General features: G+C 39.2%; 1 protein-coding gene across 3 annotated transcripts in view; it reads right to left on the minus strand.

Annotated features, from left to right (window-relative positions):
- Positions 1-1601: 1601 nt before the first annotated feature.
- The window catches only part of si:dkey-97m3.1 (fatty acyl-CoA reductase 1), a 175186-nt gene continuing 163824 nt past the window's right edge, over positions 1602-12963 (minus strand). For all 3 annotated transcript variants that reach the window (XM_063057912.1, XM_063057911.1, XM_063057913.1), the window contains 3 exons: positions 12293-12422; positions 4464-4591; positions 1602-2762 (listed from right to left, as the gene is read on the minus strand). In XM_063057912.1, the coding sequence (XP_062913982.1) occupies positions 2600-2762; positions 4464-4591; positions 12293-12422 (421 nt within the window). In that variant the 3' untranslated portion in view covers positions 1602-2599. The remainder of the gene's footprint in view (positions 2763-4463; positions 4592-12292; positions 12423-12963) is intronic.

The following is a 12963-nucleotide window of genomic DNA, read 5'->3' on the forward strand; positions in this document are numbered from 1 at the left end:
ATTTATGTTATTTTCTTATTTCTGGGTATAAAATTAGCTGTTTTATGCTAAGTGCCAAATTTCAATCCTCTCTTCAAGGAGTAAGACCCCTTCTTACTGTTCTGTTCTCTTTGTTCTATCAACTCTTAATAAAGCGATCATGAAGCAACTTGTTCCAGACTTCTAAAAGGACCTTGGATTTAAACACCAGAATCCAACACCAGTGATAAGGTTTAAGCTGCATTAGGCTAAACCTTTAAAGCCCAATTACACAGTGTGAGCAATAAAAATGTCTGTAGACAATTGTGGTGCAAAATTACTTTTTTTTGTACAGCTGCTAGTATTGGGAGCTCAGATGCAAGTTATCACTGAAATTAATTAGTATGCAACAAAATAAAAATGAATGATTAGCGTCATTCAGACAAGTACCACAATAAACTCACCACTTGCTAATATCTTAAAATGAGAGACATAAAAAATACCTGAGGGATTTGTTGGCTCCATACACACGAATTATTCATACAGCCAATTTCCCATTGAACAAATGCATGGCAATTAATTGAAGTGGAAGATAGTGCAAGTCACTAATGTTCATAAGAGATGCAATTCAACTGATAGTCTGTGTATTCCATGTCCATAAGACTATAACACAAAGGAGCAGAAGTCAGCCATTCGGCCCATTGGGTCTGCTCTGCCATTCTATCATGAGCTGATCCATTCTCCCATTTAGTCCCACTCCCCCGCCTTCTCACATGTGAGCAAACAATGATGACTATACTTTAACAATTACCTTACTAGAACAATTTTTTTTCTGTGGGAATTCACTTTGTCTAAGGTCACCATTTACTGGTGTTCTTTTCAATAAATTGAATAATATTTGCCACATTTAACATTGGAACCTATCTATTGATGGTGAGGATATGGATGTGGTGAGGACCTACAGGTGCCTGGGGGTGCACCTGGATGAAAGACTTGAGTGGAGCACCAACATAGGAGCTGTGTACAAGAATGACTAGAGTCGCCTCTACTTTCTGAGGAAACCAAGGTCCTTTAGAACATGCAGGCCTCTCCTTCACATGTTCTACCAGCCCGTTGTGCCCAGTACAATCTTCTATACGGTGGTGTGCTGCGGCAATGGCATCAATACAGGTGATGCTAACAGGCTCAATAAACATTAGAAAGGCTGACTCTGTAATAGGAGTCAAATTGGATACACTGGAGGAAGTGGTAGGACAAAGGACCCTACAGAAAATCCTGGCAATTCTGGACAAAGTTTCTCACCCTCTGCATGCCACCTTGGCTGAACAGAAGAGACTTTTAGTGATAGACCAAGACAACTGTACTGCTCCAAGGAGCACTACACAAGGTCATTCTTACCCTCGGCCATTAGTCTCTATAATGAGTCAATCTATAGCTGGAGAAGTGATGATCCCTTCCAGTTAGACTGTGTGGCAACTTGTTTTTTTTTTTAATTCTTTCTACTTCTCTTCTAATATTTATAACTGTGCACTTCGTATGCTACTGTGACATTGCAAATTCCTTTGGGATCAATGAATTATCTATCTATCTGGTAGTAACATGATATTGATCTTTCACAAGAGAATAATCACAAAAAACAAAAATTATTCTTACAAATATCCAAAGTAGTATTTAATTTCTCAGCATTTGTGTTGGAAGCAATAACATTATCACATCTAGTACTGATATCCACTTGCTCTACATGACATACTTTTTCTTCCCTTATAATCAGGACCAATGATAAAATCTCATCTTTTAATGATCCTTGGACAGGCATAAAACAAAACTGAAATAGGTTCACACATCAGTCCTTTTTATTCTGTTGTCATAAAAATGCACAAGGTTGCTGTCAAGGTCTTTATTTGATAGCATATTGACAATTTTGGGAGGGAAAAGTGGTGACTTTCTGCAAATATCAGAAATAAACTCCGAGGTTTTGGTCGTGTTAACCTTTATATACATTTTACAAGTGTAAACCACCCAGTATTGTTTAAGCTGTCATTGCCATTTTAGCACCAAGAAGAAGAATGTTACCATGTTATTGCTGGAAAAGCGAACTTCTAGTACGTTAACTGTACGATGGGCTTCAAGTTGTATTCACAAAAATTAACTGGATGTAAACCATTTTTGGACACATTGGGACTAAATAGTACTATACATTGTACAGGTTCTTTTTGTGAATAAGAGCCCTGCATCCAAAACATAATGGCACAGAAGAGACAATTTTGAACTTCAGTCCATTCCAGCAATTACAAGTTAAGCCTGGGTTTGCATGACAGTGTCTAGAGATATACAGACATTGGAAAACTGTTTACACTGTCAATCTGAGCAAGCTGGTAAGATAGAAAACAAGAGAGTCACACTAGCATATGCTTGGTGAGAAAATATCATTGTTCTTTATCATAATAATGGCAGTGTGTAGTTTGATTACATTGGAATGCAAAGTCTTTTTTTTTACACTGACTTGGGAAATTTTTCCAAAATATGGTCTTGGGAAGACTTTTTTTTTTGGAAATTGAGATATTCCTTATTCCTAATGAATTGTTAGCCATTTGGAACAAACTGATTCTTCAAATTTATGGTTTGTCATGCGGGTTTGGCCTCAGTGTCGAATGGTGCTGGATGCTCTGAAGTAAGACAGGAATTTGTAGCACAGGCTCACCACAAAATACCAGATGTTGCGAGCCATTTGTGACCGAGCAATAAAAACACGCCAGATGAAGATGAGGAGAATGGTGTTGAAGGCATACCGGATGTTTCGTAGCCTGCCAAAAGAGAAAGGTATCATAGATCAATGTGCTGCTACATATTGTGCTCAGTGTTTAAAAATGTCTTTATGCTTGTAGGGACACCAAACTTATACAGGAACCTGAGAAGTCAATACTTGGAATTGTTTTGATCAATGTAGCTTATGGGGCACTCATTTCAAGTTCTACATCCTCTCCAATAAGCCATTTTATAATCTGAACTCACACAAATCCACCTTTCAACCAGATCAGACTCTATAGCCGTGATTTTAAAGTACATCATGAAGATGTTATTGAAAGGTGTTTCTGGTGAAATAGATGTCTTTGTGCTTCAGATCATGTAGACCTGACACAAATATTTCTTTCAACTGGACTTGTTGATGCTCTTAATCTTGCCTCAACCTATGGAATGGGGAGGAAGACAAACCATTTCTATTGCCAAAACATGAGGAAATCTGCAGATGCTGGAAATTCAAGCAACACACACAAAAAATGCTGGTGAACGCAGCAGGCCAGGCAGCATCTCTAGGAAGAGGTACAGTCAACGTTTCGGGCCGAGACCCTTCGTCAGGACTAACTGAAAGAAGAGTTAGTAAGAGATTTGAAAGTGGGACGGGGAGGGGGAGATCCGAAATGATAGGAGAAGACAGGAGGGGGAGGGATGGAGCTAAGAGCTGGAAAGTTGATTGGCAAAAGGGATACCAGGCTGGAGAAGGGAGAGGAACATGGGACGGGAGTCCTGGGGAGAAAGTGGGGTGGGGGGGGGGGCGGGTGGAGAAGCCTGGTATCCCTTTCCAGCTCTTAGCTCCAGTACCAGAAGCCTGGTAAAAAGATAATCATCTGACATGAAAATCCACGATGCTGCAAATATGAAATAAAAACATAAAATACAGGAAACAACTTTTTACCTTTTCACCAAAGCTGCCTGACTTGAGTATTTCCAGCTTTTCTATTTTTTTTTAAAAAGATGATCTGTATTCTGTGACTTTATGGCTACATGCTGATTTGACAAGGCGGATCCAGTGCAATTTTAACAGATTCCATTTCTCTTCACAAATGCTTCCTGACCTGAGTTCCTCTAGCCTTTTGTATGTTCCAGCATCTGCAGTCTCTTGTCTGTTTTACTTTCTCTCATTCTACCTCTGAAAGGTTTTTGACCTAAAACATTAACCATTTCTCTTTCCACAGATACTGCCTGACTTCTTGAATGTCTCCAGCATTTTCTGCTTTTAATTCAGATTTCCAGCAGCTGCCGTTTTTAAAAATTTTCATTTTTTTGTTTTCAAGAGGGAAAGTATGTGAAACGGAAAAATTTGTGGGATGGGAAGAACAAGCATATAGAAATAACTTGATCTTCCCATAGAACAGCTGGGAGATAATAAGACAGACAACTTCCCTCTGTACTGCAACTCTGACCTGCTTTAATATAGCATTCCCAAGTTCCCTACCACTGGATGACTGTTGAGGAAAGTCGTCAAGCAACAGCAATTTATCTTTCTACCATTTCCATTTAAACACAATGCTTTCCGGGTAATTTTTTTAATATATGGGAGTAGAGCTGAACCAGCCATGCTCTGACTACCAGTCGAGGCAGACACAAGAAAATAAAAAGTTGCTAAGATGCAGGGAATCTACTGGGTGTTACCACTGATATTACCTTATTTGGAATTTACTGTAATAGAACCTTTGTAAAAATAAACATAAGGTGTTTGTACTCACTTCTTTAGGTGCTGTCTAGCTGCTGGAAGTCCAGACATATCCTCATTTAGCACATATTTCTTGGTTCCTATGCAGTAATTTTCAATATACTCTGGCCAGTGAAGTTGGCGGACATCAAAATTGAATTTCTGTGAGAAAGCATAAAAAGTTAACTCATCTGTCCTAATTCAGTCCATCGTTCACTGAATTGACCTTCTGCTGAAAGCTTGTCAGTTTCCAGGCATGTGATACCATTGTCTCCAAACATTACACCTTGGAAAATAATAGTGCAAAGCCAAGGAGTTACCACATAATACACATGGTAACACTTAAATCAGGTCCAGGGCTCCAAGCTAACATTGCTATCACAACTACATAAGTAATTAACCCTGGCTGTACTGCTTACAATTTTCCTCCACAGACTGTATCCACACTCACCAACTGGACCCAGGGATGAATTCCCGGAATGCTGGTGAATCAGAATCAGGGAAGAAATGGAGAAGTAGAAAACTTCACTCAGAGGAAACCAGAAGAGAAAGAATGAAACGTGATTAACTGACGAAGACTTCTATCAAAAGGAGAAGGTGAGAATGGGAAAAAACTGAATGAGAAGAGTGTCAACATTAATCTCTGACAGAGGAGAGAATGGTTTGTGAGTGAATGGTGAATAGCCTCTGATCTGGGGAGGGAACATGGTAGATGTTGGTAAATTGTAGAGGACAAGAGATGGTTAATGGTGGCTGAAATAGCTTTTCAGGAAGTGAATATTTGTTGAAAATCTAAACATCTAATTTCCTCCTTTCCAGTTAAAAAGTAGTTATCAACCAGAAAGTATCGGATGCCCTTGCATTGGAGTATTATTTGGAAGCTACATATATAATTCCAAACTTGATACCTAGATAGCGCATCTAGTAACAGATAATTACTTGCTTTGAGAAGAATACTTTAAAATACAGAGAAAAAAATCTGAGCTGGCAAGTTGTATGCTTTGATATGATGAGCAAACCATCTTCACTTCAGACTAAAAAATCCAACAAATGAAATATCAAAAACTGTCTAAAATTAAGATACCTGCATGACTTGTCCCCTAGTAACACTGAAAGAATGAAAATTTAAAGAAAGGCTGTAGATACAGGAAATAAGAAATAAAAACAGAACATGCTAGAGACAGGGAGCATTTGTTCAATGTAGAAGTGGGACCGGGAATTAAAATTACAGACAATTGTCAGCTCAAGGTCCCTCCTGCAGACAATGTTGCAGAGTTTACGCAATTAGCATTTAGTTTCTCCAGTGTAGAGACGACCATACTTAAGCACAGAATGCAAAACACTAGAACAGAAGCATAACTGAATCACCTGAAAAGGCTGTTTGAGCCCTGGACGCTGGGAAGGGAAAGCATAGGTGTTACATCTCCTGTGGTTGCAAGGGTAACATGGTGGTTATACCTTCATTTTAAGCTGCAATGCATATATCCCATGACACCTTCAGGAAAATGACTAGAGTTGGCTGCAGTTCTGATCATTTTCAGGGACTGCTACTTTTCAGGTACCTTAATAAATCTCGTGTCTTTAAACAATCACAAAGAACAAAGAAAAGCAGCCGCTCCCTTTGGTTCAGATGCAAGTTTATTGACCTGACACATTTCCATTGTTTCTCTCTCCACACCCTGATGTGTTTCCTGTATTTTTCTCTACTTATTTTGGGTTCTATTGCTGACCTGGTCAGAATTATTTTAACCAATTACACCAAAATGGATTAACTGGTTATTTATTTTGTTTTGTTGTCATGTTTTTTACAATTTGGTTTCTGTGTTTGAAACAATGAGTAACATTTCAGTTAATTGAGAACTATAATGTTTTGGATTGTCCTCTGTTGTGACGTTCCAACCAAACACATTTATGTGCATCTAGTTTAACTGCAATTTATTAATGCACCCATTCCTACAAAGTTCAAAGTAAATTTATTATCGAAGTACATATATGTCACTATATACAATCCTGAGATTCATGTTCTTGTGGGCATAATGAACAAATCCATAATAGAATAATAATCATAATAAAATCAATAAAAGAGCACAGCAACTTGGATATTCAACTAGAGTGTGAAAGACAACAGTACATATACAAAAATAAGAATAATAATAAGCAATAAATATCGAAAACTTGAAATGAAGAGTCATTGAAAGTGAGTCCGTAGGTTGTGGGAACATTTCAATGATGTTGAATGAAGTTATCTCCTTTAGTTTATCCTCATCGTTCATTTTTAACTTGGTGTTTATTTATTCCAATTCCAAAGGTTTGGTAGGTGAGAATCCAAATTTAAAAAGCTGTTTTGTTTGAAGTCAGAGCGTATCTCTCTTCATCTGGTAATGTATAGTGGTCATAATGCTGAGAACTAGTGTGACATGATTTTTATGCAATTAATAAAGATCTCCAGATGAGGGAGAAGGTAATTCAATAATGCACAATTTTCTTTCAGGAGCCAAAACTAGACAATGAACATGTATGATTGGTTTCTAAGAAACTGGATAGATATTTGACATTTAAGTCCTATGATTCAGATGTGTGGACTTGTGCAATTACAGGATTAAACCATTGGGTGGAGCCGTTCTTAAGGTAAACCAGTCCATAAAGGAATCAACAAGAAATTGGCATCATCAATATCCATTTCTCGACTGCTGCAATTGTCTCTAAAATTCTAAAAAGCTCAGCAGTGAAGCAGTTATTCAAGAGTGGGTATTAAATAACATCTTATGCACAAGATAACAATTGGTGAGACACAAACCACCGAACTTTCGCTGCAAAACAAATTTCTTAGGATTCTTTCTGGAGGACAATGTGAGAGGGAAAGGTTGGATTGATCTTGAAGTAGATTAAAAGGTTGGCACAACATCATAGGCCAAAGGGCCTGTACTGTGTTGTACTGTTATATGTCTAAAAATAAATTTCCCATGATCTCAGCTTCATAACTCAGTCATTGTCATGGAGTGCTATAGCACAGAATCAGGCCTTTCAAGACCAGCTAGTCAGTCCATGCCTAACTTATTATCCTGCCTAATCCCACTGACCTGCACCTGGACCACAGATTTCAGTACCCCTTCCATCCATGTACTTACCCAAACTTCTCTTATGTGTTGAAATCAAACCAGCTTCAACCACATCTGCTGGCAAATCATTCCACTCTCGCCACCCTCTAATTGAAGTAGTTATCTTAAATATTTCATTGGTTCACTCTTAACCAACGACCGTTAGTTCCAACCTCATCAGAAAAAGCTTGCTTGCATTTACCCAACCTATATCACTCATAATTTTGTGTACCTTGATTAACTCTCCCCTCATTTTCCAGGGAATGAAGTCCTAACCTATTCAATCCTTCCCTATAATTCAATCCTCAGGTCCCAGCAACATCCTCGTAAACTTTCTCTGTACTCTTTCTATCTTATTGATATCTTTCCTGTAGGTAGGTGACCAGAATTGTACACAATACTTCAGATTAAGCCTCACTAATGTGTTGTACGACTTAAATGTAAGATCAACTCCTGTACTCAATACTTTTAATTATGAAGACCAATGTGCCAAAACACTCTTTATGACCCCAGTTCCTTGATTTCAGTCCCTATTCCTGATCATGAGTCACTTGAGGTAAAGCATTTCTCCACTCCACTAATGTGACAACTTACACTTTGTACAGCAGCCACTTTTCTAACATCCTTCCTATAATGAGGGGCCAGAACAGGATACGGCATTCCCAATGTAGCCTAACCAGGGTTTTATAGAGCTGCAACAAGAAAACTGCAGTTTTATCCTGGCTGAGATAAAGTCAAGCAAGACAAACCAGGATGAAACCTGCAAGCAAACAAGTGACTACCCTAGATGATCTGTTTAGCTGTATTCAGAATAGTTAAAACTTATTGATGTACAGATTTAATTGAAACTTCCTTATCAGAAATCGCACCTAATATACAGATCAGTGAAGGATAACAAGAACTGTAGCCCCCCCAATATCTGCTACTGTCCCAATGAGGTACACAGGACCTTGGTTCCTTTTATAAAAAGCTCTCAAGACATTTTAGCCTGTTGGGATCAAACAATCTCAGAGATGATGAAGGATGTATCTAATTTCTCCAAATGAAACAGCTGTTGTTTGTAAAATTCTGTGGTTTGAAGCTTAATAACATTCTAGTCTTTGTCCCCTTCTAAAAGGACCTTGGTTTAAAAATCTAAGATCCATAGAAATATTAGAATATCTTTTGTATTTTTATACAATTGAAGTAATACCTGTACATTATTCAAAAGGATTATTGTTCTTCGTGCTACCATCTGCTGTACTGATTTCTCTTTGATGGGTCACTCCAGAGCTGCTGAACTCTCTAATCAGGCAATAGCCCGAGAAAACCATTTCAGCCAAGAGCAGCAGTTAGTGAATAATTTACACTGTGTTGTACTAACATTATTAAAGACTGACAGTCCCTGCTGCTTCTCTGTAAGAGTGTTTATTAAAAAAATAAACCTTGCTAATACTGTACTGTAATTCCTCATTAAACTTTTATTGAATCAATTTCATTCGTAAATAATTAAAAGTTACAAATAAGAGCCAGTAATTCCCTCAGAGCAAAGGACAATTCCCCCCCACCACCTTTTTTAACTGCTGTTATTTTTATGTTCCTCCCTCTAATTTCCAGTATTAAATGGAATGACTTCATCTTCACATCATCCCCACTGCAAGTTGCAGCTCACCCTATTCGTAACACTCACCTTGTTCTGTCCATACCTTCACCACCCTTACTGCAAATTAGAGCTCAGTTCTGAGGAAGGGCTCTTGACCTGAAACATTAATTTTGTTTCTCTTTCTACATACAGTTGTTCCTTCTTTTCCTGTTTTAAGATTAATTTTGATCACCAAGCACGAGGCTGTGTGCTTAGCCCCCCTGCTCTACTCACTTTATACTTATGACCGTGTGACTAAGCACAGCTCCCATTTCATATTCAAGTTTGCTAAAGACACCACTGTTGGCCAAATCAAAGGTGGTGACAAATCAGCATACAGGAAGGCGATTGAAAATCTGGCTGAGAGGTGCCACAACAATGACCTCTCATTCAAGTCAGCAAGACCAAAGAGATAATTATTGACTTCTGGGGGAGGAAACTGGATGTCCACGAGTCAGTACTCATCGGGGGAATCAGAGCTGGAGAGAGTCAGTAATTCCTCAGTGTTATCATTTCAGGGGATCTCACCTGGGTCCAGCATGCAAGTGCCATTATGATGAAAGCACAGCACAGCCTCTACTTTCCTAGAAAGATTAAATCATGTCTAAAACTTTCACAAACTTCCATAGGTATGTGGAGAAGAGTATATTGACCGGTTGCATGAGTCTGGTACAGAAACACCAATGTCCTTGAATTGAAAAGACTACAACAAGAAGTGGATACATGCCAGTCCATCACGAGTAAAGCCCTTCTCACCAATGAACACATCTATATGGAGCACTGTCACAGGAAAGTAGCATCTATCATCACAGACCCCTACCATCTGGACCATGCTTTCTTCTTGCTGCTGCCATTAGGAAGAAGGTACAGGAGCCTCAAGACTCACACCATCACGTTCAGGAACAATTACTACCCCTCAACCATCAGGCTCTTGAACCAAAGGGGTTAATTTCACTCAACTGCACTTGTCCGATTACTGAACTGTTTCCACCACCTATGGTGGTCTTGTATTTACTGTGATTGCCCACAAGAAAATTAATCTCAGGGTTATATGTGGTGACATATGCACTACAATAATAAATTTACTTTCAACTTTGGTACTGACTGAAAATAAATGTGGCAGGTCAAAATGTCAAGTCAGTTTTCTTCTCCAACCACCTAGAAAATGAGGCCGGAGAAATAATAATGGGAGGCAAGGAAATAGTAGATGAACTCAATGAATATTTTCCATCAGTCTTCACTGTAGAAGACATTAGCAGTGTGCCAGATGTTGTAGAGAAGTGAGTGCAGTTACTATTACAAGGGAGAAGGTGCTCAAAAGGCTAAAAGACCCAAGGGGTATACAAGTCACCAGACCAGATGAATTGGACCTGAGGGTTCTGAAAGAGGTAGCGGTAGAGATTGTGGAGGTATTAGTAATGATCTTCCAAAAATCATTGGACTCTGGCATGGTGCCAGAGGACTGGAAAATTGCAAATATCACTCCAGTCTCTAAGAAAGGAGGGAGGCAGCAGAAAGGAAATTATAGATCAGTTATCCTGACCTCAGTGGTTGGGAAGATGTTGGAGTCCATTATAAAGGATGAGGTTCTGGAGTACTAGGACACGGTCAGCATGGTTTCCTTAAGGGAAAATCTTGCCTGACAAACCTGTTGGAATTCTTTGAGGAGATTACAAGTGGGATAGAAAATGGGGATGCAGTGGATGTTGTATATTTGGATTTTCAGAAGGCCTTTGATAAGGTGCCACACATGCGGTTTCTTACCGAGTTAAGAGTCCATGGTATTACAAGAAAGTTACTAACACTGGTTAATTGGGAGGAGGCAGCGAGTGGGAATAAAAGGATCCTTTTCTGGTTGGCTGCTAGTGACTAGTGGTGTTCCGCAGAGATCGGTGCTGGGACCACTTCTTTTTATGCTGTATATAAATGATTTAGATGATGGAATAGATGGCTTTGTTGCCAAGTTTGCAGATGATATGAAGATTGGTGGAGGGGCAGGTAGTGTTGAAGAAACAGGTAAGCTGCAGGTGGACTTAGACAGATTAGGAGAATGGTGAAGAAAGTGGCAAATGAAATACAATGTTGGAAGATGCATGGTCATGCATTTTGGTAGTAGAAATAGATGTGCAGACTATTTTCTAAAAGGGGAGAAAGTCCAAAAATCTGAGATGCAAAGGGACTTGGGAGTTCTTGTGCAGAACACCCTAAAGGTGATCTTGCAGATTGAACTGGTGGTGAGGAAAACAAATGCAATGTTAACATTCATTTCAAGAGTTCGAGAATACAAGAGTAAGGATGTGATGCTGAGGCTTTATAAGGCACTGGTGACGCCCCACCTTGAGGTATTGCGAACAATTTTGGGCTGGCATTGGAGAGGCTTCAGAGGAGGTTCACAAGGATGATTCCAGGAATGAAAGGGTCATCATACGAGAAACGTTTCATGGCTCTGAGCCTGTACTTGTTGGAATTTAGAAGGATGAGGTGGGATCTCATTGAAAGCTTTAGATAATTGAAAGGCCTAGACAGAGTAGATGTGGAAGGGACATCTCCCATGGTGCAGGAGTCTTGGACAAGCGGGCACAGCCTCAGGATAGAGGAGCATCCATTTAAAACAGATGTGGAGAAATTTCTTTGACTAGAGAGTGGTGAGTCTGTTACCACCGGCAGCTGTGAAGGCTTAAGGCAGAGATTGATAGGTTCTTGATTGGACACAGCATCAAAGGTTAAGAGGAGATGGCCGGGGCTGGGGGGGGGGGGGGGCGGTAGGGCGAAGGATCAGCCATGAGCGAACGGCAGAGCAGACTTGATAGGCCAAATGGCCTCATTCTAGTCCTGTGTCTTATGGTCACCTCGTGGGGAGTTCTTAGGTAAACATCACAGCTGTACGATTTCAAAACAGCATTTAAGCATATCAATTTCAACCACCACAGCTACATTAATCAAGGTGATCACAGCCATCACAAAGGCCTTTTAGTGTGAATAAGAAAACTACAACATGGAGGACAAAAGGAGTACAAAAGGGTCTGGGCTATATGAGTGCAGAGCTCGCTGTCCAGTATAGTGATGCTACAAGGAATCCTGATCCTGATTCCTACATTTCAGGAGAGCATCAGCTGCCAGGATTCAGTGTACTCAGCTGCTTACCCTCTTATCCTCTAGGCTGAGCTGACTCATCAGCATGTTCATATTCTCTGAAGTCCAATCCCAGGACTTGCTGCTGAAGTATTCCAGTAGCATCATGGATTTGTGAAGTCTGTTGAAGATCTTCATCATTCTGTAAGGATATGTGCAATAAGGCAGGATCTTGCATTTATCCCACACTTCTTATATCAATATTGTCTGATTGCAGTTATTTTGACAGAATTGATCCTGTTATTGTAGGCAGTATAGTAAGCAATTATTTTTATCAACAGGTTATTTGAAATAAGCTCATTTAGTAATTATCCACTTAATATGAACAGAGTTGAACCCCATTCAGTGCTTTCCACCTTTAAATGTTATTAAAAATTCTTATAAAGGTGTACAATGCATCTTGCTTTCTTATAATTGCCTATGGCCTACAAAATGAGTGATGTTTTATGGATTATACTAATCCATTCATTGATTCATAAGCTAGCAACAATTTTGTAAAACCTAAACAAACTAGCTCCTGATTTGATTTTTTTGTCTGACATTTTCCCTAAATTCTAACATCCAAATCAGAATTTAAATACTTAGAACAAAAATTCATGGAGCAATTTTTTCACTGTATATTACTGAAAGCCAGAGTCTTTTTCAAAATTCTGGCCAATATTTGTAATTTCTGCTAAATTTGG

Source organism: Mobula hypostoma, chromosome 9 (genome assembly GCF_963921235.1).
Source record: "Mobula hypostoma chromosome 9, sMobHyp1.1, whole genome shotgun sequence".
Lineage (NCBI taxonomy): Eukaryota > Metazoa > Chordata > Chondrichthyes > Myliobatiformes > Myliobatidae > Mobula > Mobula hypostoma.